The sequence below is a fragment of the Haplochromis burtoni genome, unplaced genomic scaffold (assembly GCF_018398535.1).
Source record: "Haplochromis burtoni strain Fernald_Lab_line unplaced genomic scaffold, NCSU_Asbu1 Contig_109, whole genome shotgun sequence".
NCBI classification, from domain to species: Eukaryota; Metazoa; Chordata; class Actinopteri; order Cichliformes; family Cichlidae; genus Haplochromis; species Haplochromis burtoni.
Window position 1 is genome coordinate 906,807 of NW_024582470.1, and position 27,972 is coordinate 934,778.

The following is a 27,972-nucleotide window of genomic DNA, read 5'->3' on the forward strand; positions in this document are numbered from 1 at the left end:
AGCCAAGAAGCAGGCAAGTGACATTTTAGCTTATTTGACAATAGAAAAAGAGGACATCAGGGAGAGAGAGAGAGAGAGAGAGAGAGAGAAAAAAAAAAACAAACTGGCATAGTAGGTAAAGTAGGCATGAAGAGAGATGCTGATATCTAATCTGGCCAAGTAACAAAGGAAAACAACTGAAAATTCACTGTAAAAATGAGTCTACTGTATAATAAACTAAAGTTTAGTTATACAAAGCAGGCAATTTGCAGTAGTTTAGTCATTCTTTAATTTACAATCATACCTTCCCCGTGATACATGAACGGACTGATTACTTGTAAATGGCCTCTTGTAGTACACAGTTGTATACACAAAAGTTGATGTCATTTTATTAATACTGTGTGCTTCAGTTTTCCCCCCACATGTCTTTTAACAGTTAAAAGCAACAACAAAAAGAATAAATAGTCTAGTGAGAAGGGAAGTTTAGCTCAATCTGTCAGTTTTCCAATAAATAGGAAATGCAGATGGAAAATCAGAATGAGTCAGTACTGGGGGACAGACAGTATTTCTAAAACACAGGTGAGAGATGATTTTGTGTCACTGCATATTAGCTGGTGTTTTTGTAAGAGCCACACGCACAAAAAAACAAAAACCTCTAAACATTGAACTACAGAGCAAATGAATACAAATCCTGGAAAATCCACGATAAAAGTGCTTGTCAGCTACAACAGGAATATGATTGTAATATACAGTACACGTTCTGATTATGTCAAAATGAACTATACATAGAGGCATATATTACTCTTGCAAACTATATAACTCTCATTATTTGTATTCTGTGCAATGTTCAACAGCAACTTACAACAATAGGTTTTGGCAGAAGGAAACGTCACTGTTTGACCGGGAAGAGTCAAAAACAGAAAACAGCTTTGAGTGCTACAAGTTACAATGGTATAGCTAAGTTTGGCAAAGAGGAGGAGAAGGTTCAAACCGACCAATTAGAAAAATAATTTGTCAAACAAATTATGTAGAAAAGAAATTTGTAAATAAATAAATTCTTTTGCAAAAAGGAAAAAAAAATACAGCAAATAATATGTACTTATTACAACTTTGTTCCACTGATGTTTCATTCATTCAGTTAACTACTTGGCGTGACCTTGTTTCTGTTTAAGTGCTGGAATATGTAGGCTATATAGACACCAAATCCATATATATATGTATAAATATATACATACGTGTAAATGTGCATATGCACAACTACAGTGAATTGTAGGTATGAATATACGAAAGTGCAAGGACTAGTTACTATTATTTTGTTTTGCTAGTAGGGCTCCGACTTTAGGGTGAAGGGGAGCTGGTTCAGATATTTAGCCTTTTTTTTTAACTACTGTGCTTTTTGATGCTTGTCTTTGGATCCCAAAATGAAACAACTTGCATATACGTAAACTCATCTTATGGCTAAATAGAAATTAAAAAAAAAAAAAACAATGATAAGAATAATTTTAATTGTGCAGTGATCATGTCAGACTGATAAGGTGCAGAATGAGAATGATAAGCAGTTCCTTTTAAAACAACACATTCCTGAAGTTTCTGCAGAGTTCGCTGATGAATATTGTAAGGCAGTGACAAGAAGATCATTTTCAGAGCACACGAACATGCAACGTTGTTCAAGGAAAGACCTGAGCATTTTTTTTACTCATAAAGCATCATGTTCCTTTCAGGAAACAGGGAATCTTCATTGCGTTGCCTTGTTTGCTGGATACTGAGTGTTGCCCATCTGCATTGCCAAAACAATTTAAGACTGACAGGCTGTGAAGATACACTTGGGGAATAGAGCTAAAAGGCCTTTGAGCCAGGGGTTAATTTCCTGTTCATTTTTTCCTGTCGACAGTTGGTTAGTTTTAGGCTCAAAGCCAATCAGAGTAAACTATTATGCTTATACCTAATCTATGTCATTCATACACACACACAAACTTTTTTTTTTTTACTGTGACATTGATACTAATCACAAATTTAGCCAAGTGTTTGTGCAAATAATTCCCATGCGCTAATAGCTCAGGCTTCTAGCTGCCTAAAGCACTTTGTTTCCCTCAATAACTTGACATTTCAAGTTATTAAGCTGAAATTTTTAGGTACCAAAATTGAATTATTGATTTTCAGGCACGCAGCTCTGTGAGAAGCGCAACACTGCTCATCTGCTGATAAAGCCCATCTCAAACCTCAAACTAAAACAGCTTGTTTCAGACAGAATCATGCAAAGCTACTCTAGAGTCCGAGAATAAAAACATGAGGTGGAGAGAAGCATTATAGCTCAGCTTTATGGAAAGTTAAAGTTAGACAAACCAAAAATGACAAAATATAGACATGCCTAATTGATTGTTTAGTGTTTTTGATATATGCATGTCTGTCTATGGACCTATTTTGTCATGTAACAGCAACGCGACTGTACAAGATGTAGTCATCTAACTTTGCAGGTGTATAGTTGAGCAGAGGCTGTCTCACATTCTTTAAAAAAAACGCAAGTATTTGAAAGTCTCTATATGAGATATGTTTACCTGATTGATTGTTTTTTAAAATAGAAGTAATCCAAGAACTCACTGCCGTTTCAGTAATTATGGTTTCTGTTCTTGCAGTAGTCAGTAGTTTTTGTGATATCTAGCCAATTTTGTCTTTGAAAACATTAAAATTGCATGTTTTGGAAGTTCGTTCTTAATATCATTTCTTGTTCTTAAACTCTGGACATTAAATCCTTGAAGTATTTACAGACAAAATGAACAGGAAATTAATTTGTGGACATGGAGCCTCTGGGAAGTGTGCAGGCATGTTGCAACTCTTTCTCTGCAAGAAATATGTGACATTGATTTTTAAAGCAGGAGTTGGTGGTGGCGGCGACATCTTCCCCTCAGTCTACTGCAGATATCTGTAAACTTTAAAGCAATGATTGCCAGAGTCTGCAACAGCCACGTGTCCATCTGAGGTGAGCGCTAGGCCCTGGGGGCCATACAGCGGGTCTGCCGAAGTGTTAATGTAGGATAAGAAGGACCCTGTGCTGTCAAACACCTGATGCAGAAAAAAAGGTCAGAATTTTCAGCAATTCTGTCACAACAAAACACAGCAACGGCGTTAAAATTACATCTACACGTAAACTGCAAGCTGCCTCACCTGTATTCTGCTGTTACCCCAGTCAGCTACAATGATGTTTCCATTGGCATCCACAGCCACGCCAGTGGGAGCGTTGAATTGGCCGTTCCCTTCGCCATGAGAGCCGAACTTGAACAGGAACTCCCCATCAGCGCTGTACACCTGAGGCAAAAAGTTTGGTCAGCATCTTCATGTGCACGGCCTCCCTTTAAAAGAAAAATCACAGCTAAGGTGGCAAACTCAGACATAGGTCGTCTTTTTTTCTTACCTTCACAGAGTGATTGTGAAAATCGGTCACGATAATTTCATTCTTGTTATTCACGGCAACAAAATGCGGGCCTGGATGAGGAGACAGAAGCAGGTTATGTTGGTAGTTGAAGCAGAGACTGTTTCCTGTTGTTTATGCATTGGCTTCACTGTTAGTAGGCTGACTAAATGTAGTTTTCATCTATAGTTTGTCTAAAGCTGCAATTATAAAATAGGAAACCCTTCTGATTGGACGCGAGTAGTATGTTGTGCTTTTTTTCATGCAACATTTCAAGTCAATACTGAAAGTTAAATTATATGGAGAGGCTCAAGGCCTAAATCATTGTTATGCATGCACTGCCCAATCACAGAATATTTATATTGTCTTAGTCATACTGTCAGTGCTTACACTGATGGTTGGGTTACTCGTTCAGTTAACTTATCATTAAGCAGACCTCGAAACTGATTATATTAAAATACCACAGAATGAGCTATTGGAAACAGTAAAATTCATTCACACCGATCTCTCTTTTCATAGCCGTTTTTCATCAAAAGCACAATACACACAACAAACTTATCTTAAAAAAGAATAATTATGATTCATGTAATTATTACAATGGCATGTAATCTCATCTCTGATCATTGCTGCACAGGCACAGCTTCATCCTGCAGGGTTTTTTTTTTAAACAATCAGAGATCTCAGGAGGTCAGACACATGATCACGGATTTGGGTTAGACAGAGGGCACTGCACTGTGGGATTAAGGTTGCAGCAAGGCCACACTTAGTACTTACTGAAAACTGAGCCAGATTTATTTATGTTTGGGCCAAGTTTTTCTGAGTTGGAAAACAGAAGGAAGAACAGAAAGAAAGAAAGAAAGGAAGGAAAAAAAATAGCTAGTCAGAGATAAAGACATCCAAAGAAGAAAAAGCTCAGGGAGGTGCAGGGGGGTGCTGCTGCCCGGCTAATGCAGTAATACCGTGGGAGTTACGGGCACACAGCCAGTGTTGTCTTTAATATTCTTCATGCTGTTTGCTGCCCAGAGCTGACGCTTTAAACTGCGCCTACATTAGTAATGGTGCTCACAATGAGGGTTTTTAGTTGCTAATACTAAACAATGATAAAAAACACATTGCAAACACTTTCAAAATCCCGATTTACTGTCTACTAAAACAATCCTGTTACTTACACTCAAAAAATATTTATGCATAAAATGAAGTAATCTGATTACATGTAAATTTTCCATGTAACTACAGTGTACAACATTACATTTAATGGAATATGGTCAAATGAAATTTACTTGAATGGTACACATTGAGTTTATACCAACCATATTTCCCTTAATGATTAATTATTTTAATAAATTAACCTTTGATTTTTATGTATTTCACTGTTGTGCAGTCAGATATTTACCTTTGCTATTTTCCTTTAAAGAAATATAAAAAATGTTATCCTAAATAATGGAAGTGTGTTTTTATTTCTTTCAGTATATTTTAACTCACTTTAATAATTTTGCCAAATATTCAAAATTTCATAACAGATGTTTGCTTGTCTCCTCCCCGTCAGTGGCTGCCTCCTTCTCACCTGCAAACTGTCTGTCAGAAGTCCCTCTGCCTCCAAACTTGGTCACAAGTTTCCCATTGGATTGGAAGATGAAGACGCAGCAAGCCTTGTTGTCCACAGTGATGATGTGTCCGTTCTTATCCACAGCCACACCCTTGGGACCCATGAGCCGTCCTGCACCGATCTTATTCTGTGATGCAGAGAGACAAAAAAGTAGTTTAGTACTTTTTCAAGCTGAAGGTAAATGGTGAGGCAGAAAAACACCAAAATACTATTTTTTTAATAGATTTCACATATGAACAACCCTTAAATGAGGCATTTAGTGCTGTTCAGCTTGCACAGAGATCTTACCTTAAACTTCCCATCAGGAGAGAAGATGCTGACCCACCGATTGTCATAGTCGGCCACCACAATGTCACCGTTCATGTCAACAGTGACACCCGTTGGTCTTTGCAGCTGCCCTGGAGACCGACCTCTGACCCCAAAGCGCATCTTGAATTGGCCGTCATTGGAGAAAACCTGCAATTGGGTCCATCAAAGCAAACAGTTTTAGAGTGTACGGCAGAGTACACTCGTCTGAATATCCACTTCTGTGCAATCACTGTGAAACACGTGGCTACACTGCCTCACCTGTATGCACTGGTTGTTGCTGTCAGCCACCACCACTCTGCCATTACTAGAGGCTGAGATCCCCTGGAGATTTGTGAACTCGCCTTTCTCTCTACCCCGAGAACCTGACAGAAAAAAAAAGGCAAATACTCAAGAAATGTGTCATTTACCATTTTCACATTAGTCTCCAGTCTTATACACTGTGCACTCATGCCGATCGTTTACCAAACTATGACATACGTTTTGTTGGATTCCTTTCCTGTCTCCCAGGCTTGGGAAAGTTTGTTTAAAGCGGCAAAAGAGTTCAAAAGTAAATTACAGAAACTTGCTTGAGTTAAATAATATGAAGAAGTTGCAAAACCTTTGAATGCCAGTGACATTTTTTTTTTATCTCAGCCAAAGCCAAATTGTCTATAAAAAAAAAAATCTATAAAACAATCAAGCCAGATCAAAGTTTTATTGTGTAGTCTATTGGCATGAACTGGAAATTGCAACTGCCTGGAGCGGAGAGTGTCAATTTAAAAGCCTGTCTTGTGGCTTAGAAGCCAATAAATGATGACATAAGTATTCTTGATTTGTAACAAAGATAATGTAACTTGTGTAGGACATAATTTGCTTTTCCGTGTCTCTCTTACCCACTCTGTAGATGAGCTCATCTTCAATGGGGTTCTCCTTTTTCTTAGTCGTGCTGTACATACTGGAAGGCCGTCGCACTGCCTTCTGCCGTATGTGGCCAGCCGTGCCACTGGGGGACTTCACCCTCCGCTTCACATCGTCTGGAGATTGCGGAACATCTGACGGCTTAACTGCTCGCAGTCGGAAAGGGCTGCCACGTACTGGCTGTCCGTACAGCAGCAAAGAAAACGAGTACTCTCCCTCAGAGCGTAACGTGTAGCCCACCTCGTATGTTCCATTCTTATTGTCCGTTATCTCCGTCTCTGCAGCCCGGCTCCCATCAGCGGACGTTATCTCTGCTTTTAAAACTGCGTTTCCTGTCCGCACCAGCTCCCCATCCTGCAGATAGGGTTCACTGAGTCAATTTCCAAACAACACAAAATCTTCAATATTCACACGGCAGCCACTAAAGAAGCACTTTCCACACATGCATGAGAAGCTTATAATAGATTTCTTTTCATAAAAGTAATCCCTGAAAATTGCCTCGGTGACCAGAGTAGCCACCGTGAAATAACTTTTGGAAACGAACTCTGATAAATGCTATGAATTAAAATGAAAAGCTAAATTGAAATAGCCACACACAAGAAAAGCAAATAAATGTCAGTAAACCCATTAGAGCCAAAGCAAAAAGTAAATGGCTTAATTTACACATATAGCAGAACAATATTACGATAGTAAAGCAACATAATTCAGAGACAGTACTTTGTCTTTTGTTGTCACAGTAATAGTTTGGTGTTGCCCAGTTGCTGCATGGCGGAGGCCCTCTCCTGTGGCCACGGAAGTGTGAGCCACAGCTGCTGTGGTGAGGAGAACACCCAGGTTCTGGATGGAGCGCCGCAGGCCCTCGGTCTCCACCTTGAACACACAGCACATTTGAATTTTGAGTTTCTTAATACTTTTTATTATTATTTTTTATTATTAAGTCTTTCTGTGTCTGCAGCTGGTAACTACTAACAAGCTAATGGTACTTTACGACTGGGTTTATACATTTGTTTTATTACCCACACCGAGGAGGTAATGTTTTTGTAGCATTGCATGCCTGCTGTTCAATCTGCTGGTATATGGGAATTGTAAATATTACTTTTGCTGCACTACAAGCTTCTTTCATTACATTTAAAAAAAGAAAACAAACTGAATATATAACAAAAATCCTATAAAAGTAAACACTGCCCACAGATTGAGCTGCCTTGGTGGAGATTTGTCCTTTCTGAGTACTGCTTGTTATACATGTAGTCAAATTACAGTCACGTGAAAAATAAAAAGTTTCGACAGGACTCACGCAGACCTGCGATGCGACAATGTAGGAGAATCAGTCAAACCACCACAATAAAAACAGAGGTCACAACAGACAGCAGTCGTTACCTGGCAGTCCAGGTGTGCATTCTGATGAGGTTTCTCTGGGAAGTCATGTCTGGCCAGCGCGTTTACTCGCTCACTCATTTGCTTCTGAACCAGCAGCACCTATTCTTACAGGAGATGCATACTGTATTTTATTTAAAGTCCTTCCCCCCCATCTGTACCTTTTAATACAGAACAATATAACTACTGAAGAACAGACATTCTGCTACGTTGCTGCATGAAACTTGAGAGTCAAATCCTATAATCCTGTTTGACAGGTTGCTGGTATATAAAAATTTGCCTGCCCACCTCAGTAGCACTACCATGGCTGAGAGCTTGCTCTGTGAAACTGCAACTGCTCTGAATATGTTCCTTCCCCTGGAGGAGAGCTGAAAGCTGGGCCTGCAGGACCTGTGCTCAAGAATGAGAAGGAATAAGAGAAAATGGACACAGGAGGGTCAGTAGAGCATGTTAAAACAATACTGAAGATGAGAAAAAGCAGCTGAATACATTAAAAAAGAGGAAAATTAGGAATTAAATGTCAAGAAAGCAATAAATCTCTGGTATTAAGGACAAAAACCTATGCATGTGCGTATACATGAGTGAATGAACTGGTCATCAACTAACTTTCTGCTTGGTACTGCAGATATTCTCCAAGTCTGTGATGAGGGCCGTCTTGCGCTGATGCAGCGCCTGTTCCAGCTCTTCAAATGTACTTGTAATTTCCGCTACTGCCTCATTCTTCCTTTCACTCAGCTGTCGAGAGATCTCACTCACCAGCTCAATGGCTGCTGTTAACTGAGGTAGCCTGCAACATGAAACAAGGTGAAAATGTATTCCACAGCAGCCGAACACAATGAAAATGTCTGACAGACGAGGCACGGTGTGCACAGATCGCCTAAGGTCTGGACCAAATGCTTAAGCTGCTTAAAGCTTTCCCGAGGTATCAAGACCCCCACCTGCTGTGTATGGCATCCAGCTGTGTCTTCAGCGCAGCCTTGTGCTGTTCCACCACATCCCGCAGAGGAACAGTCATGTGCTCCCTGTGCTCGCCCTCTGTGCACTCCAAACACATGGCTGTCTCACATGACTCGCAGTAGAACTCCATCACCTGCAGAGGGAGACAGAGCGAGTCATTCTCTTGCAAAAAAAGAAATTAATGTAACATTCAGTTCCTTTTACACCAATTACTGCTTGAAATAACATGGAAAGGAATTTAGGTAAGGTGATGACTTGGGTAGCATATCTCAAAAGAGTTTCTCACCTTTCCTTCGTGGTTTGGGCAGCAGAGCGGCTTCCCTGCAGCTGCAGCACTGACTGATTCCAACACACTGCAGGCCTCTGGCCGCGAGCACTCTGGGTCTCGTTGAAGGACCTAATGCAATACATTCTTATATTCAGTGTGGAACAAGGAGGTATTTCTTTATTTTGTTATTTGTAATGTGCATTGGAATTATCTGGCTAATGCATTGTGTTTTCAAACCTCCATAAGATTAGTGATGAAGAAGTTGTTCTGGAGGGCACAAACTCCTTTCTCTGGCAGGATAGATGTCTGCCGGCACACTGGGCATGAGAGTGTCAGAGACTCAGGGGGAATGTAGGTCTGGAGACAGCTGAAGGAAGAGGCCAACAAATATATAAATATAAAACTTAGATAACCAATACAGCAGAAAAAAAAAAGAAGAGGAAGGTGTGAGGAAGACAGAGCAATCACATAATAAAGAGAGGCAGTGCCTAAATAGTGCTCCTGTCACAACAAATAAGGCAATAGAGTGGATTTAAATCAATACAGAGCCCACAGGCTTGAGAGAAAACATGTACACTCTCTTTGAGTAAGTGAGCATCTGGCAAATCAATTTGACTAACAGAGTCACTAAGAGGCAAAACAGTTCAATCATGAATACATGTGAAGTGCATTTTTTAAGGCTTTTTTCTGTTTGTGCATCTATGTGTGCGTTTGTGTAGTTTGGATTCTGGCCTGGCTTCACGCATGCTAGTAGTCACATCTATCCTGCTTGGCTCTACATGCTAAAGATTTTTCCAGGTTTGGTTAACAAGCCCACTGGAGCGTATCAACAACATTAGACGCTAACAAGGGAAAAAACCAAAGCCAGTCAGTAACTTTCAGGTGCAGTATGCAGACTGCAATGCATTCCTTGTCTACAGCCCAGGTGCCCACCCTCAGGTGATGTACAGCTGTATTTCTTTAGTTTCTGTAGTTAATGATTTGGCGATTAATACAGTAAGAAACCCTGAGTCAGTTCTCAGGATAAGTCTCTGTTGTTTTACAAAAGTATGTTTGGCAGCTGCTTAGGCTGCATGCTGGAACAATTATATTTAATTTATGACAGCATACAAGCTCGTATCAGCCAAGCCTCCCTGTTTCTGCTTCTGAGAACAACTGAGAGGTTGAACAAAAACATTTTTTCTATCAAATATTTTGTCAAAAATCAAACATGAAGCTCGCTGGGAGCAGCAGGCAGAGATTCAAGGGTAAGAAAATGTCATTTATCTATTCTAATTGCTTTTACTGTTGTTGTAAAATGTAATTATTTTGGCATCATTTCTATATTATGAAGTAGTCGTATCCTGAGGTTATATGCAAAAATGACAATCACATACAGAGGACATCGGGAGCAAAATGAAGCAAAGTAACACCCTCCCAAAAGGAATAGGCCCAGCAGGGGTTTGCACCACACCCCTCTTTAAAGTACATAAACCCACCCCAGCATTAAAACATCTGTCTGGAAATATTGCGTATAGCCCTAGACAAAAATCTGTTCACCTCAGCAGGACTCCACATCACATGCTATCCAGTTAAACCAGGGATTAAACTTGCCCTCCGGTGGGCAAATGCAGCTCAGACTGCATGGGGGAAAAAAGAGAATTATCTCATACTGTGTGGCTTTTAAAAAGCCATTCGATAAATATTTGGTAGATCGTGGGTTTAGGAGCAAACCAGTCTGAAACATAATCCTGGTTTTCTTCTGCAGCCAACAACATGCCCCTTCTTCATTCTCCATCCTCCCACCATGACCCACAACAAGCTTTCAAAAAGCTTCCTCCTGCTTGGCTCGGCTCTAGCATTGTCACCTGAGGGGGTGTCATCCTTCCCAAGAAACTGTGGATTGAGCCACTGTAATTGTGTCTCTCAACAGTGAGCCTTTTTTCAGACTGCAGTCCTTGACAGTCCCCGATGCTGAGGAATGCACTTATCCCAGCAGCGTCAGTGACGAGAAGCGCTCTGAGCTTTTTAATTGTGTGTAGGGATTTGCAATAGATGAGGTTCCTCTATTGGCCAGCATGTAGGTATGACAGGAATTCTATGATAACAGGGTAAGAGACAGGATTTACTAGAAGAGAGACAGGTATGGTAAACAATTCAAAAGCTCCTTTGAATGGCCAGAAATAGCTACATGCAGCAGACAGTGCGAGGAGCAGTAATTAGGACTCCTGACCGGTGTCATTGACGCAGACAGCACAAACATTAGTTACCTTTCACAGAAGGTGTGCAGGCAGGGCAAGACCTTGGGGTTGCGGTAATGATCCAGGCAGATGCTGCAGACCAGAAACTGCTTGTCTATCTGACGCACCACAGGGCTGGTACTTCCAGCCTCGCGCTTGGCCATGGCAAAGGAAATTTAAAGCCACGGACAACGACAGCAGTTAACCTAACAAGAGAAAGAGAAAGATGAAAATATTAAAGAAAAATGCTGCACTCCAGCTTTTTCTTCGGTCTTCTTTGCTGAGCTATTGTTCAGCAAACTTTTCAGAGAAGGTACCAGGAACCAAAGCAAAACAAAGCTGTTTAATGCCTTGATCAGAACAAGCACACTGTTATGCAGTTATTTCTAGGTTAATACCAGAGCAACGTCATCTGAAAGAGAGCTGAAAGAGGCTTGCAGTTCATGCTCAGCAGATGCACATGAACCATTATGGCCAAATGCGTGAGTAACACATTAAAGTTATAAAATACAAAAATAAGCAAAGAAGGCGTAAGAAAGAAAAGGCTTTGTAACGAGCAAGTAAGCACTCAACAAAAGGGTTGTTTTTTTGTTTTTTTTTACAAATCCACAATAATCCATTGAAACAGTCGTAGTTTTGAACATACAAAAAAAAAAACATAAGAAGTTTAAGCTGGAATAGGCTTAATTTCTTATTTTATGAACCACACAGCTACATTTTCACATTCACAGCAAACAGCACACCTCTGTAGGTAGAAGTTACATGAAAGCCAGAAACCAACTGTAGGGTGACCAGAACAGAGAAGTCTGTTATTGTTTTCACATTAGGAAAAAAAAGCTATATATATGATGCAAGGTATGGATATTTTGCCTAGCAACACAAACCCCTGCTGCCTCCACATGGCCCACTTTCACATTCATCAGTGCAAGGCCAGCAAATACGGCAAAATTAATTACAGCAGTAAAAAAATGCTAGTGAAGCATCGCTTGCAAGATCAGGTGTTAACTGAAAACAAGCATCCAGTGCAAATATTGTACATACGTAACAAGAGGTCATAACCACATAGCTTGACTTGATGCATGGCTTGAATTTGCACTTTTGTTGAATGCTGTTCATATCATTTTCATCTCTCTGTTGCTAACAGCAATGAATTCAGCCACATTTTCTCAGTAGGTCAGCACATGCATTATTCATGCATCAGGCATGCACTCATGTGCTCATACAGATGGAGGGGTGAGCGAAGAGTAGTACATGCCTCAAGTAAACACACAATGATAGGAAAGCAGTTATAAACATTACACACACACACACACAGACACACACCGACTATCATTATCCCCCCACCAGACTTTCCCTCCTGTCTGCACATCTGTCGCTGCTGGATCTAATACAGCTCTCAATCCCCTGTCCCATCTCTGCTCGTGTCCTATTGTTAGTTGTTGCCCACCGAGCATGAGCACGCGCACGGACACTCACACACCAGAGTGGGTAAAAGCCAAGCTGTATCTTTCCAGTCTTTGCACAGAGGATCCAATGACATACAGTCCCCACACTGGGAGGGTAAAGGTCATATCTTAAGCCATCAACTCCAAGAACAACATGTCACATTTGTACTCGGGTTAAAGACACGCAGGGTGTCAAACGGAAATGATTAGCGGTAAGTAGCTTATGTTTTGTCTAAATCGAAATATGCATTGTTCTCCATAAGTCCTCTGCTTTAAACCGGCATTTCAAGAGTATCTAGTTGTCTCTGCTGGACTCCAATGAAAAGAAGCTGGAATGTCTCCCGAGTGTAGAAATAATGGGGGGATCAACTACAGGATGTATTCAGTTCTTCAGCACAGTTCTCACACTTCTCCGTCATTCTGTTTTTCTGTACTAGAACACACCGATACTAATATCATCTGTTATGACGTCTGTCTAAATTTAGACTCATGTATTAGTGACTAGACGAGGAAGCAATGACAGTGAGGCTAAAATAAGACCACCGGTCCTCGGGACAGCAGGACAGTGAGGTGATTTGTGTCCATTCATCTACTGCTGGTTTCACAGCACTTTTCTTGGGTGGACCGCTGTGAAAGAAGAATGCGGAGTCTGAAAAGTGCCAAATAATAAGTACTCTTCCTTAAAACAGTGGAATAAAGATTAAAGTAGCAGTGTGAGATGATGCAACTTTCAAAAAAGAAACTTAATTTAACATGTTTTTTTGTTTTTTTTATCTAAACTATAGCTGAGGCAAACCTTTTGCACTTTCGAGCTTTAAAATGAACTTGATGGAGACATGAAAAGCAAACGCTGTAACATCAAGAAGATTTGACCGCCGTGGATGCACATGAATGAATACACTCGTGCGTGTACACGGTTACATGAATTCAGCAGACCAAGTTTTGACACGGGCTCCATCTTCATTCATGCTCACTTAAACTCCTAAGTAGGCCACGATGCTTAGTTTTGATGGTCTAAAGTATCCATGACCAGTTTTTAACTGACAGGCTTTAAAGTGAGTGAAGGGAAGCAGATTTAGAATTTAGACTCTGCAGTTAAAGGCACTGGGATGGGATAAAGCCAAACACATTCAGGATGCATGAAGAAAAATTATGCATGAAGAGGACACGTCTTTGAGAGAGCTGCCAACTAATACCATAAAAGCAAAAATGTGTCATAATTCTCCTGGCCATTATAAACACAGTAATAATAGCAGCAATGCTGCTGGTGACCTTAGATTAAGTAATTCCCCAAACTCGCAGTATTATAGTATTTGAGTGCTGAGCTAATTGTTTTTGTGTGTGCGCTTAAGCGCATGTGTCACGTTCTGTTTACTGTTGGCTTTACAGAACACAAAAGAGACCATGTTCTTTGTCTCATTCACGACTGAAACCTCTGCTGGTGCTTTACCGTACCACAGGATCCTCACAGTTTGGGTGAACTCTCTCTTACAGAACACACATGCAGATAAACCTGAAAAAGTGGCAAGACAGGATATCAAATGTCTTCTTCTCGCTTAAGAAGCATGATGGGAGAGAGATGGGTTAGAGCGCGAGACATTTTAACAGGCCAGAGAAATAATGCAGGAGAAGTATGATACTCTCTGTTGTCTTCTCACTGTGATACACCTGTGCGACACCAACAGATAAGAGCTGACAGCCTGTGTAAACACACAAAACACCAACACCCCACTGTGAGGTGAGCTGATACTGTAAAGTTACACACACACACACACACACACACACACACACACACACACACACACACACACACACACACACAAACATGGACATGAAAACAAAAACAAACAAACACAAAGTCGACAGAGACACTACCTACTGTCGGTGAAGTGGAGTACATCTGTCTAGAAGACTTCATGGCAACTCTGTGTTAAGCCACTGTAGCACTCAAGAACCAGCACACGCCCTGAGTCACACACTCTTGCCTTCTAGTCTCTCTCCTCTGACCGCTCTTCCTTTTCCCTTTTCCTTCTCTCGCTTTTCCCTTTTCCATGCAAGGCACACGCACTGAAGAGGGCTGAGCGGGGATGACAACAAAGGGTGGGACTGTAAATTGAAAGTCCCTCCTACTGTCAGTGCCGTTTACAAGCATGAGCTCACTCTATGTCCTCCTACTGCTGCGCTCTGATTGGCTGGGAAACCTAAACCAGCAAGCAAGCTGTATTGCATCATGGGCCAACAATTTGCGCTGGACTGGAGGGTGTGAGTGTTGGACAGAAAAATCTTAAAATCCAAAGAACATGTTGCACAAAAGTCCTGCTGAGTAATAATTAAATTTGTGAAATACTTTGCACAATGATTAGAATATATGTTATATTTGTATAATCTAGTATCCAGTTATGAGGAATTATGTCATTACTTGGCCATCCAAGCATGCAGATGCATGCTTGCAGACACATTTAGGGCAGCCAAATAAAACAGACTTATATAATTCATGAAGTCACTTACAAAAAAACTAACTTTAAGTGAGAATATCAGAGCATATGCCTCTCCATCTAGTTTCAAATTACACATATGCACGGATTAAGACGGACACTCTGAACTGAAAAGGGGATCATCATTATGAAATTTCTTGCCGTGGGATAATTTTGCACTCAATCCCTTAAATGCCCCGTCCTTGTGATGTGGTCAGAGTATAATCTGAAGCCAGAGGTGACGATTCTCTGACAAAAAACATCAATCTACATTTAATCTGTTCGGATTAAGTCCAGTCTTCTCTCCTCCCACGCTCTACTTCCTCTGCACCCACCCACACACACACCTACCTTTCCAAAATTCTGTCATCCTAAACTCAAAGCGCAGACTGATGTGCTGGATGTAACAGGAAGTAGAGGGATAAGAGGATGAAGACAGAATGAGATATGAGCAGCCGTCTGAAGGGAATTTATTGTTGCCTCATCGATGTTCTGGCACAGTTTTGTACATTTTTGTGTGGCATTGTATGGCACTTTCAAAGCGCAAGGAATTTTTGTAGCCACTTATAACTGTTAAACAAGCGGTTTGAAAACTTGTGCAACTTGATAGTTACAAGATAGCACTTACTAACATGTCACCATTGGATGAAACAGTCTATGAGCATGTCTTGTTTTTGGGTTCCATAGAGAGGGTATCTGGCGTGACCAATATACTCAATGCATCACTGCAGCATGGGCCGCCTTTTCAAAAAGGCCCTTGTCATCTCTGCAGTGAGCACTCGCACTCAAAAGCATTATTAGTTCTCCACAGTTTCTGCTGAAGCGACAGTTCGTTCAGAATATATGACACCTGCAGTTATTAAATAGGAAGAAGATGAACCACCACTGGTATCACCAATGAGTCCCTTGAAATAAGTAAAGGTAATATGAAAGGAGTGTGCCGAAAAATACCTTTTTTCTCTTTTTTATTCCAAAATAAATAAAGATTGCAATTAAGTCTTTTTCATTTTTATTACACTAATGCTTTTGGATGAACACACAGCTGCAGTTAAACCTGCGACTTGCGTAATGTCAACAGTCAAAAGAAACCGTTCTGCCTCAGGGTCGGAGTAATGACAGCGATGAAAGGGATGTTCCCTTAAAACCCCAAAGAAATAAAATCCAACCCTCACTTCAGGGAGTGAACAAAGAACGATCAAGTAATCAAATAGCTTTCACGCTGCGTTTGTTTTTAATTATTTTTTTGGTGGGGCCTTTGGTGTTCTTTTTCTTTTTGTCAGTCCTGTGAGAACCGACACAACGTGGCAAATGATGTGACAAGAAATGTTACATAAGCGTGAGTAACAAGGGGTTGCTGTACTTTCTTGGAGCCAATAACATACCGACTCCCAGTGCTGCACCGTGGCTCAGGGGGGTTGGGAAGCGCATCTGTAACAGGAAGGTCGCCAGTTCGATCCCCGGGCTCTCTGTCCTGGTCGTTGTGTCCTTGGGCAAGACACTTTACTGGTGTTGGCCAGAGAGGCCGATGGCACAATATGGCAGCCTCGCCTCTGTCAGTGCGCCCCAGGGCAGCTGTGGCTACAACTGTAGCTCGCCTCCACCAGTGTGTGAATGTGAGAGTGAATGAATAGTGGCATTGTAAAGCGCTTTGGGTGCCTTGAAAAGCGCTATATAAATCCAATCCATTATTACCTGATATTTTGCCATTTTTTGCTTGATCTTGTTTTCTGTTAGGTGCTCTACCTACATGACGTAGTGTTTCTCTGCCAAACTCTCTGGAAGCTCAGCTGACAACATTTGGAAAGATGTGGAAATGATGGAAATTCAGAGAATTAAAAAAAATGTATCAGAAGCAACACAAGGAACACGCAAATACTGCTGGTTATTTATTCTACAATTACAAATTGAACAGGAAAGATGAAAAGGAACATGATACTGAGATCTCAGAGACTGCTGTGATGGTGCTAGAGTTTGACAGCTCCAGGTCTGACACCATTCCTCAAACACACATAAGCTCTTCAATTCTGAGTCATACTATAGCCCCACAGCAGTCACACGCCAGCCAGCAATCACATAATAAAAAGCATACCTCACTCTCAAATTTGTTGTTACAAAGACATATACACCAGCATAAAATACAAAGATGGTGTGTATGGTCCAGCACGTGTAATCCCCCTTTGTGTGCTCAGCAACCTTTTATTCTCTTGCGCAGTCCACTCTTAAATCCCTACATACATGTATGTATTTCTATATATAGAGCTATCAGTTCTCATTCCCTTCACACACCAGGCACGTGACCAGCATTGCAAACGCACTGTGCAAAAGCACAGGGATCCTCAGATGACCAGCATAAAAATGACTCCAATATTAAGAAGGAGCCAAACATTCACATCAGCCTCTCTTTGTGCATAACTACCGCACATAGTATAGACCTGCAGTTTTTTTATGCATGCTCTTGTGCTACATTCATGTAAACTGGCTATAGCATCAACACTTCAAAGCATGGCCACAAAGTCCTCAGTGTTCGTTTGTTTTTTAGTATCCATCAGTATGTGCGAATGTGTGCAAAGTTACCAATGAAAAAAATAAAGAGCATCACAGCAAGTACTGACCTGCATAATGCTGGCTGTTATGCCTGCATAAGGTTTTATTATCTCAGGTTTTCTAACTGAATTCTCGGCAAGTTATTGTCTAAATACAGATCATTAATTCATCAGACAGATTGTTTTAGGCTACGTAGATGCTAAGACTATATACATCTACTATTGTAAGAAAGACTAGTTACTGTCAGCATGCAGTAAACACAGGTATACTGTACATGAATGTCACTTGACTGAAGGGTAAAAAGAAAATAGTGATGCTTTCTGTCAAATACAGTGGCAGTTATCAAACTGTCTTTACACAACGGCTGGCCTCAGGGAAAGCAGGTGTGTGCATGCATAAATTGTGCAGCGGATGTTCCACTTAACACAAATTTCCTTTCGGCTTTGCAAACTAGTGGAGGCCAGTGTCTAAGTACCAATAGTGTTGACACATTTCCTTCTGTAATTATTCTGTAAATGTTAAATGTCACACTTTTTACTCCACTCTCTCTTCTTAGACCATTAGTTCTATATTCTAATTGTAAACTGCTGAAAAATTAAAAATTAAGAATGACGACTTAAACAATCTAAAGCCTCAAAGGGTTAAGGATTTTGGATCCTGCTGACCACTATGTCATTTAGTTTGTAAGAAATTACACGATGTATGTCATTAAAGAGTTTCAAGTAGAATTATTTTTTTCAAGCTGTGTCCATGAGCATAAAAAAAATAAACTGCCAAGCAAACTTTTCCAAGTAGAGCGTCGACTGTCTCCAAGACAGCCTGGCGAAATTCAAACAGAGCATCAGAATGAGGAAGAAAGCTGATATAAGTGACTCTGAATGTGGCAGATAGACTGATCTGTATCGATCTACTGGGCTTTTCCTGCACAGCCATCTCTAGGGTTTACAGACAATGCTCTAATAAAGAAAATAGAAAAAATGCTTTGTTGATGCCAGAGGCCAAAAAATAATGGGCAGACATGCAGTGTGCTCATAGGAAGGCAACAGTGACTCAAATAACCACTCGTTACAGCCAAAGATATGTAGAACGGCATCTCTCAGCGCGCAACATGTTGAACCTTAAAGCAGATGCGCCACACAGAAGAGTGCAGTCGGCTTCACTCATGTCAACTAACTTTGGACTTGTTACCTGGTCTGATGAGTCTTGATTTCTGCTGCAACTTTTGTATGTAAACAGCATGAAAGCATGAATCCATCCTGTCTTGTATCAACAATCCAGGCTAGTGGAGGCTGAATGTGTGGGGAGTAGGTTCCTGGCATATTTTGGGCCCCTTAGTGCCAACTAAGCATTGTTTAAATGCCACAGCCTACTTGAGTATTATTGCTATCCCTTTATGACAAAAGTGTAACTGTCTTCTGATAACCTGCTAGCAAAGTGTAGCAAATAAAATGGTCGGTCAGTGTATATAATCATAGTATATGAGCAGAAGTTGGTGTTTCAATTATTGTCGACCTGCTCATTCACTAATATTGCCACTATTGCCTACATGTTTTCATAGTAGTCTGTTAGCTAGTTACTGCATTGCCTTGCTTGTTTTGTGCTGGATGGCAATGTGCATCAAGGTCTGTCAAAATAGTATTATAATTCCCCGCTAATGGATTATTTACCCATATTATTATGCGTTCAGTACTGGCATGTCATACCCCTAAACCCTTTCTGATGATGAACTTTAAACAACATCACATCATACTCTGAAGTCTTCATAGTTAACTCGCAAAACCTGCAGAATAATTGGCAAGTACAGCCTCTAAAATCAGTGTAGCAGCAGAGTAAAGCTGTACCCTGGAGCAACACTTTTTAATCCTTATGCATTTGCTGGAGTTTAATGTTCAGCCGATACACCTCTGGAATAAACCATAAACAAAACACGTTTCTGTGTCTGCTGCAACCTGAAAGCCATTTTATCCATCGACGTATTCACTTTAATGCAAACAGAACTTCATCAAGAGATTCTTGCATGAATAAGATCGAGGCAGACATCAGCACAGAAGTTCAGCTGCACTAAGCCTTGAGAAACAGATACACGAGCAGCTCAGATAGGGAGATACAGCCTCCTTCACATCTCTCAGTGTGTATGATTAAGGGCCAGTGTATGAGAACTCTCAAATTGTAACAACCTCCTAATACGTGACCAAATTTGGAGAGAAAAAGATGCAACCCCTGTCTTTTTGGCTCTCATTGAAATTGGCATTCATTACTCTTGAATGGTTTTTACACAGAACATCAGAACAGAATTCAAATAGCCATTTATGAGCCTGTAACACAGCAGTGTGTACAAATTTTATCCCACAGTGTAAAATATACTCCAGAATACTAAAGTTAGATACAGCACATTCAAAGAAAATGACACGATTCGCAGATTCTTCCACTTCTTTCTTTTCCCTACCCAACTCTGCCTTTCCCAGCAGAGAGAATTATTTCAGTGAAAGAAGAGCATGTGCCACGGGGTAGAGGAGCTGATCCTGAAATAATTTGTTTCTTTAAATAACTGGGGGAGTAGATGCCCTGAGCTAAATATATATTTACATAAACAGATAGTTTCATCTAACATGGCATAATAAAACCATGTGATATTAATTTCAGGTACGCTGAAGTATATGGGACCTTCTTTATCTATGGGTTTTTTGGTTGTTGTTTTTTTTAGTATTTAGCAGTTCAGGTAACCATGTGAATGGGAATTTTGCTCACATGCCCATCACATAGCAGAAACCATCACCACATAAAGGAGGAAACTAACTCTCTGGTTGCAAGGGGCAGAACATCTCGTTTCACTGTGAAAATGTATTTTCTCATGGTGCTCATTCTAAGCAGGCCTTGCCATGCTGAATCATAAATGTGCATTACAGCTGGGATCCCTAACAGGGTGAAAAGTCATTAACTTGAGGGGATTAGAAATTCCGTCATTTGTTCGTCACGCCGATAGGTCAGCGGATTAATCATTTGCACATCCTTTAAACTCTGTGAATAAATGCTGTGCATAAATACTGTGCAAGCAAAGACCTGGAACAAATGTCTAAAGCAAACTCCAGGTGCACAAAATAACAGCTCAGTTTGACAAGACTTGGACCAGAATGACGACAGAGACAAATCAATACCTCTTTGAATCCATCTTAATTCAAAAGGACTAGGAAAGGTTTTCAAATGTAGTTTGGAAGTATAGTTCAGGGTTGCAGGATTCTAGTGGATTGCTGCCTCTCTCTAAAACTATACTATAATAACCAGTCATTTGTGATGCCAAACCTAATGTTTACAGTAGTCTGTCTGCTTTTAAGGCCAGATTGCTGCTATGCTGGCAAACCAGGAAAACAGGGAGGACGGACTGCTAACTGACATGTTACAAACACTCACACACAAACAACGTGTGGTTCTCTGGCAAGAATGATGCAGTGGATGACAAACATTAAGTGCTACCTTGTATTCACTGTCCACACACAGCAGGACAGACCAACACAGGCACACAGCTAAAATTATCAGTTGGTCTGATCTGAGCCAAGCTGTGCAGGAATGTGTCACAGGAACCGCCTGTATCAACATATTAACACACCGCTCACGCTCCTGCACGCAAGTATGCATGAACACACGCATGTGTGCAGGTGTGCAAAGCTTCAGCTGCACATCACTACTGTGGAAGGGTACCATTTAAAAACAAATAAATAAAATGACAGATTTTCCCCATACACAGATACTAATAGAGTTTAGATGATCTTTCAAATCAGCTGCCTTCCTAACTGCACTCAGCGCATGAAGAAAGCATTTTTTAAAATGTTTTATTTACAGATGTTTGATCAAAGCTGATTAGAAGTGCTTTTACAATTTTAATTTGATCCCAAAAGAGCATTCAGACTCTATGAGCTACAAAATATCATCATTAATCCACAGTAAATTCTCCTATTTGCCCTGTGTATCTTTAAAAACATTGTTTTTGTGTCAGGCTACAGCCTGCAATGTGCTACAAGATTAAACCTGCTCATCCTAGCAAGTGCACACTATTTTACAACCACAGAGACACCACAGTCGTAGTTCTTTAATTTCTAGCAGTGGTAAATTGTGGTATACAGAAATCAAAATAATTTTTGTGGTTTTTATTTTTCATACTTATTACAACATGTAGCACAGATCACATCTTCCACAGGCCTGCTTGGTATGCAGCCATTTCAGTAACTATCTGGGATCTGTTCTAGGATTACTGTCATGACAGTAATTATATCAGTTTGACATAAGCGACCCATTTATTCTCCAGTTGTATATACAGTATATTCACCAGACACCCTTACCTCTACCATAGAGCAGGAAATGTCTGTGTATATAGTGACAGATTTTTTTTACCCTCTCTGGACATTCAGATCACAGTATATAAGATATATGAACTGCAGCATCTCTGTCCAACTATGCGTAACAGAAGAGTGCCAAACGGAAGCTTTGTTTGCTGTTGTTACATGAAATGTTCTTACAGTAAGGACTTTACTATTGCTGAGCCCCCCCACAGGGACCTGGCTAAATATATCCAGTGACATGACTACGTCTCTCAGCGCCGTCACTAAGCTTTCACTACATGACTCTCTTACAAATAAATACAGCTAAATGTGGAAAACCTGTTATTTATCACACAGATAAATACTGTGCATATGTAAGCATACACATTTATTTTGCAAACAAACAAGGGGCAAGAATCCACAAAGGAACACTTCACTGTAGGGCTGTTTGATATAACGATATATATCGAATGACGATATAAAGACGTCTATCGTTTCATTTTACGCTATCGTTTGTTTCGTGGTGTCGCAAAATAAACTGTTTATGGCAATATTTTTTCATCGTTTTGATGGTCACTGTAGTGGCTATATTAATTTCTTAAAGTTCTCTCTTTCTCTTATATTTTATATGGACGGTAAAAGCCCCTGTTTTTGTGCGATGTGGTTAGCAACAACGACGGTAACAGCATCGGGTGTCCGCTTGTTTATGTTACTTTCACAATAAAGCTCAAGATCCTGTTGAGACTTTTCAAAATAAACTAAATCACGTGAAAGAGCAGATTATTTACGGATGAGAATTAAAAAAGAGCCGCCAGGTGCTAAAAAATAAACCTTAGACTCAAACGTTAGAACAGGCTTTTCCCCGCAGCACGCTGTGTAATAAATACTCACAAAGAAAACGGCGGCCTTTACAACTTATGTCTAAAAATGTATAGTTTCATGCATCGGTTAAAACACTCGACTCCAGCTACATGACGCGCAGCTGGAAACACTTCCTGCAAGACGAGCTGCCCGAGATTTACAGAATTTACACAAAATGTTACATTTTTGTGATTTATATCGTTATCGGGCGATAGAATTCTTATATCGGGATATGAGATTTTGGTCATATCGCACAGCCCTACTTCACTGCTGCAAATCCAACTGTGCCTGGTAAATCTATTATCAGAATCAGCATTATTGTCCAAGTATGTGTACACATACAAAGAACTGGGTGCTGTTCTCAATATAAACAGAATAGCCCAAAAGAAATGGACACTATAGACATTATCAACATAAAACAATGTGTATCAATGTATTATGTATATAATATACAATGATATGTTGGCCAATAATCTTTGACTTTACTGATGTATTTTTTTGCCACAAAGGCACAGATAAAAACCAAATTCAAATAAAAACGAAATAGCAAATTTACAAAACAACGTTCATGTATGCCGTTGCATCTCTCGGATGGACTATAATAAAAGACACACTCTTCTTCAGACTTCACAAAGTTAAAACTTAAGTTTGAGCTGCAAAGACCTGATCCCCTCACTGAGGGGTTCATATCAAAACAGCAACAAAAATTTGACAGTGCAGCATGGGTTCAACAGGCACCACAATCATCTTAACACTGCTCAGGTCTGCAAGGAAGACAAAGAATTAAAAAAGAGCAAGGATGGTCATCTTCACAAATCATGCTCAGCTGTTACTTTTGTGATATATGATGTAATTAATATATTTCTCTCATGCTGTTAGTAAATACTTAACTGTGCATGAAGGGAACAATTACAAATTTGAGCATAACAGCTTTCCAACACTGTGACAAACACCCTAACAAGTCAAATAGGAGTGTATAACAGCTACAGCACAAACAGAGCTGAAAATCCAGTAGTAACAGTATCCATTAATTGTGTTTTCATGGTTAAGTTTACATCTCGCCTGGCTCTCACCCTCCCATGCAGCTCCAGTGACATTCCTCCCGTGCCAGCTGGACATTCCAGTCTCCACTTCCCCCCACGATGACCAGAGGTTCTCTTTCAAATCTCACTCAGTGTCTCTATGAGAGGCGCCTTCTGGCGTGACCAATCACGGAAGCTCCACTACCCCTACATCTGTCTAAGACAGCCCAATCACCTCAAAGTCACAGGTATTCCAAAACCCTTTAATAGCAGCGCCTGGCCCCACAACACTCTCACTTTCTTCCCTGAGAAGATCACAAGAGCTCCTCAGCAGTCAAGAACCTGGATTATCCCTTTATCTGTCCTACAGTTTGGGATGTCAAGGTAGTCCCTGAACGTGGGTTTTTCCTGATTTCAGGATTATTTTTATAATGTTGTAATTATATTTTCATTACATAAATATATTTTTCTAGTAGTAGTTGTCACATTGATGCAGACTGATGCCTTATCAAGCTTATATGCCAAGTACAAGTGTGCTTGTGTTACTATTTGCTAGTTGTCAGAGCTAAGCATTAGTGGTTATGACTACCACTGAATCCTCTCAAGGAAACGCTGACAATGGCAAAGTTAGGGACACAGTCTGCTGTTGCTCAGTCATTTATGGGTTGACCATGTTGAGGAAAGACCTCCATCTTCTCTGCATCACATGTATGGGTGTCAAACAGGCACAACTGTCGCTGACAGAATTGCTGCAGAGTGCAAGCCAAAACCTGGAACACCATTTGCTAATGTTGGTGGCCTCAAAACCTGGTCCCAATGATAAATCCAGCTCAGCAGGCACTTGAGACCCTGGGGCTGAATTTTCCCCTCTTTTAACCAGCTCCTCGACTCTGAAGGGGAGTATGGAGAAGATAAGAATGACATTAACATGGAATTCATAGATGACAATGGATAAAGATGAGGAGGATGCTATTTGCACTCCTGATCAGGAGCAGCTCCATCAGCGGGGAAACTCAGGCCTTTCCATTTCCCCGTGAGGTTGACCTATATGAGATATACATATATAGGGGTGGCTGTAGCTCAGGTGGCAGAGCACATCAGCCACTAACCAGAAGGTTTGCATGCCAAATATCCTTGGGCAAGATACTAACCCCATGTTGCTCTCCGATGCATTCATTGGATTGTGAATGTGTATGAATGTTAGATACTCAGCACCTAAACTTAGAAGAAGTGCTTGTGTGAATGGGTGTGATTGGGTGAATGAATTAGTTGTATAAAGCGCTTTGAGTGCTCAGACAGAGTAGAAAAGCGCTATATAAGAACCAGTCCATTTACCATAACCAGTCCATTTTACAAGGATGTGGCAGTCAGACTGCCCATTAACTAGCCTGGAAAGCTGGATGCCAAGTGGGAGAAGCAGATGCTGGTACATCATCTCCACCCAAATCAAAATCCCACACTCACGTCACCAAGGCCAGCTCTCCCATGTAAAAAAGGGAATATTTCAAAGCCTCCATGTACCAAAAGGTTTACAAGTCAACATCACAGCCTGTCTACTCATCACTGCTTTTGTTACATGTTGAAGTTCAGGGTCTGGCTACTGAGCTGGGGTTGGCATTTACTCACTGCCTAATTTTGTTGTTCTGTCCTGGGATTTACTCACAATGTTGGAGCCACTCTCAGAACTACCTTTGGACTACATTGACTTAAAGGCACTTCCACTCAAAAATGTCATATTGCTTCCTTTTGCAACGGCAAAAACAATCAGTGATACGATTTATCTAGCCATACTTCCTGTCTGCAGTTTTGCCTCCAACTTCATCGTCATCTCTAAGGTTATCCAATCTACTTATCTACCTACACTGGAGTTACTGGCTATTTGCCTACTGCCATTTTCCAACGACAGCCATGGGCAAGTTTGCTTTGTCCTGTACACAAAAACCAGGAGAACATTTGGTTACCAGTGTAACCTGGTTCTCTGAAAACCAAGCAAGGTATCTCACCAAACTGCCCAACTTGCACATACATGAAGAATGCCTGATACTTGGCCAGTGGGCATTATGAAAGGGATCAGGGGACCCGTGTCCTGAAAGTGATTGGTTAGATTGGTGTCCACAAGGCACTTCCTATATTGAGATCTTTCAGATAATTAGGGTTACTCTGGTAACCAAACGTTCTCCTGGATCACTGTTTCAAGAGTGCTTCAAGTCTCAAGGCTCAAGAGAGCTCTGTTAAAGCCATCTACTAATTCCCTCATATGCCTAAAAACAAAGTGAGGTTGCGCTAGGAAGGATTTATATTGAGATCAAAGTGTAATACTGGTGACAGCTGAAGTGTAAACCTCCTGCATTACATTTCACTTCTAGTTAAGATATTTCAGAAACAGAGAAATCAATCTTGCCCCAAGTTTAATGCCACAGCATTATTACCACACAGACAGCTTGGAAAGATATATTTTTCTTTCTAATAGGCTGTAGAACGATGTCACCTAACATTTGTGGTGAGAGATATTTTATCTTATAAATTGTGGAGAATAAAAATTACAAATTGGTGTAAGCTGAAAACAGGTTGTGTTTTCATACTTTAGGCAAACCATTTTTATATATAAAAAGCTTTTAACAGCATGCTGCTACAAGCCGCAAATTACATTTTTGAGTGTCTCAGAGTCTGCAATCATGTCAGATTATGGACACAGTAACCTATTCACCACAGATAACTACACATCATCTCGCCACTCATCTTTAATCACAGTCAAGTCACTCTCATAGAAGGTGTCTTGCATACACAACCAAGATATGTTTATTCAGGTTATGTTACATGGCAAAAGCCAATCACAGGCCAGCAAATGGCCTGCACCATTATTCTGCATACAGACAACATAGGGTGTGTGCATCCACCAGTGGGAGGTAGGGGAAATAAGGGAGAGTGATGGAGTGGAGAGGGAGACATGAGAGGAGGAGAGGTATGCACCCTCCGCAAAGGGGAGAAAGGAAACTGTGTAGGTGGAGCAAATATGTGCTGGCATATCGGCGGGATGGCGTTGAAGATAAGATGGGATGTCAGAGGGGAAATTTTTACTTACAGCAGATTCCTGACAGATGAAAGAGAGGTGGGAGGAAGTTTCAGCGTGCTCTCCTCCAGAGGGAGCGATATCCGTCCACAAAACCTGACATTGTCAAAGCAAAAAGCACCTCACACACAGAGACTAGTAAGACAGACAGAAGCAGGGTGTGTGTGCGTGTGGGATCTGGCTTTAACACATGTATGTTTGTGCTAACAGGAGGGAGAGATAGAAGCTGAGAGAGCGCGAGAGAAAGAGAGAGAGCCAAGAGATACAGAGATATTGTACAAGCTGACTGGCTGGTGTGAAAATGGGAGGGGGCCAAATTGTCCAATAGTGTAACAGATGAGCAGAGTGAAGAGGAGATGGCAACAAAGACAGATTTTTTTTCCCCTCCATTTCCTGCTCTCGGTGTCCCTTAACTCTTCTGCCTCTCTTTTTGATTGCGTGTGTAAGGATAATGAGAAATATCCAACAAGCCAAACTGTGAGACAGTCACTCATTGACATGAGGAGAGGCTCTCTTTTTGCATAGAGATGTGGAAGATGAGATGAGAGGACCAAAAATCGCCTGAACCCTGTTGGAAACTCTAATTTAGTTGGACATCAATTTAAAAGAGTGATGAAATGAATTATTAAATGCCATATAAAAGAGAATCAGAGGAAGGTGGGAGGTAGGACATCGTCATTGTGAGTTATTTAAGAATCTAGAGAAACATAGTGGTGAAGATGGGAAGTAGCGTAAAGAATTTTGACAGGCAAACTGCTGCAGTGTTTCTTGTGTGATCACTATATGTATGGACAGAGCAGGCACCGTTTGCCTCAAAAGTGTGAGTGGAGTGCCTGTGTGCATGCGCCTGGGGGTTGGGACCGAGCTGTCTTCCCATGATTTTTGCTGCAGGAACACTATGTTGCCATGGAGACTGCATCCAGAGCAGCAGAACACGCAGATGGCTGCTCCCTCGCTTTCCCAAACCGTCCAGTTAGCTTTTCCTCCCTGACATGAAATTCACAAAAGCTGCACCTTCTGAAATTAAAAGAAAAACCTCCAGGTATGGTTGAATAACTGAAAAATTACTATTTTTGCCAATTTGCATATAATGCATTCAAATTGTAAATCACTGGTATGCTTTGTTGACGTTCATAATCAAGAACTAAAACAAGATCTTATAGTAAATATAGTGAAAAAGAGTTCATGTTTCACCATCGCTCACCTGTGGGAGCAAACCCAAATTCAG

General features: G+C 40.8%; 1 protein-coding gene across 3 annotated transcripts; it reads right to left on the reverse strand.

Annotated features, from left to right (window-relative positions):
* Positions 1 to 249: 249 nt before the first annotated feature.
* trim3b (tripartite motif containing 3b) lies at positions 250 to 27,934 on the reverse strand. 3 transcript variants are annotated; one of them, XM_042223350.1, is made up of 18 exons: positions 26,757 to 27,934; positions 11,046 to 11,221; positions 10,336 to 10,873; positions 9,034 to 9,163; positions 8,815 to 8,925; positions 8,510 to 8,661; positions 8,178 to 8,358; positions 7,860 to 7,961; positions 7,575 to 7,673; positions 6,915 to 7,067; positions 6,173 to 6,551; positions 5,559 to 5,662; positions 5,280 to 5,447; positions 4,950 to 5,118; positions 4,160 to 4,201; positions 3,389 to 3,459; positions 3,142 to 3,282; positions 250 to 3,039 (listed from the first exon to the last, which is right to left on the reverse strand). In XM_042223350.1, the coding sequence occupies exons 4-18, from the start codon at positions 9,037 to 9,039 to the stop codon at positions 2,887 to 2,889; spliced, it is 2,031 nt and encodes a 676-aa protein (XP_042079284.1). In that variant the 5' UTR covers positions 9,040 to 9,163; positions 10,336 to 10,873; positions 11,046 to 11,221; positions 26,757 to 27,934; the 3' UTR covers positions 250 to 2,886. The 3 variants fall into 3 exon arrangements, with proteins under 3 accessions (XP_042079284.1, XP_005928128.1, XP_005928133.1); XM_005928066.3 differs by lacking the exon at positions 10,336 to 10,873 and having other exon boundaries at positions 26,757 to 27,926; XM_005928071.3 differs by lacking the exons at positions 4,160 to 4,201; positions 10,336 to 10,873 and having other exon boundaries at positions 26,757 to 27,913.
* Between the last annotated feature and the right edge of the window lie 38 nt (positions 27,935 to 27,972).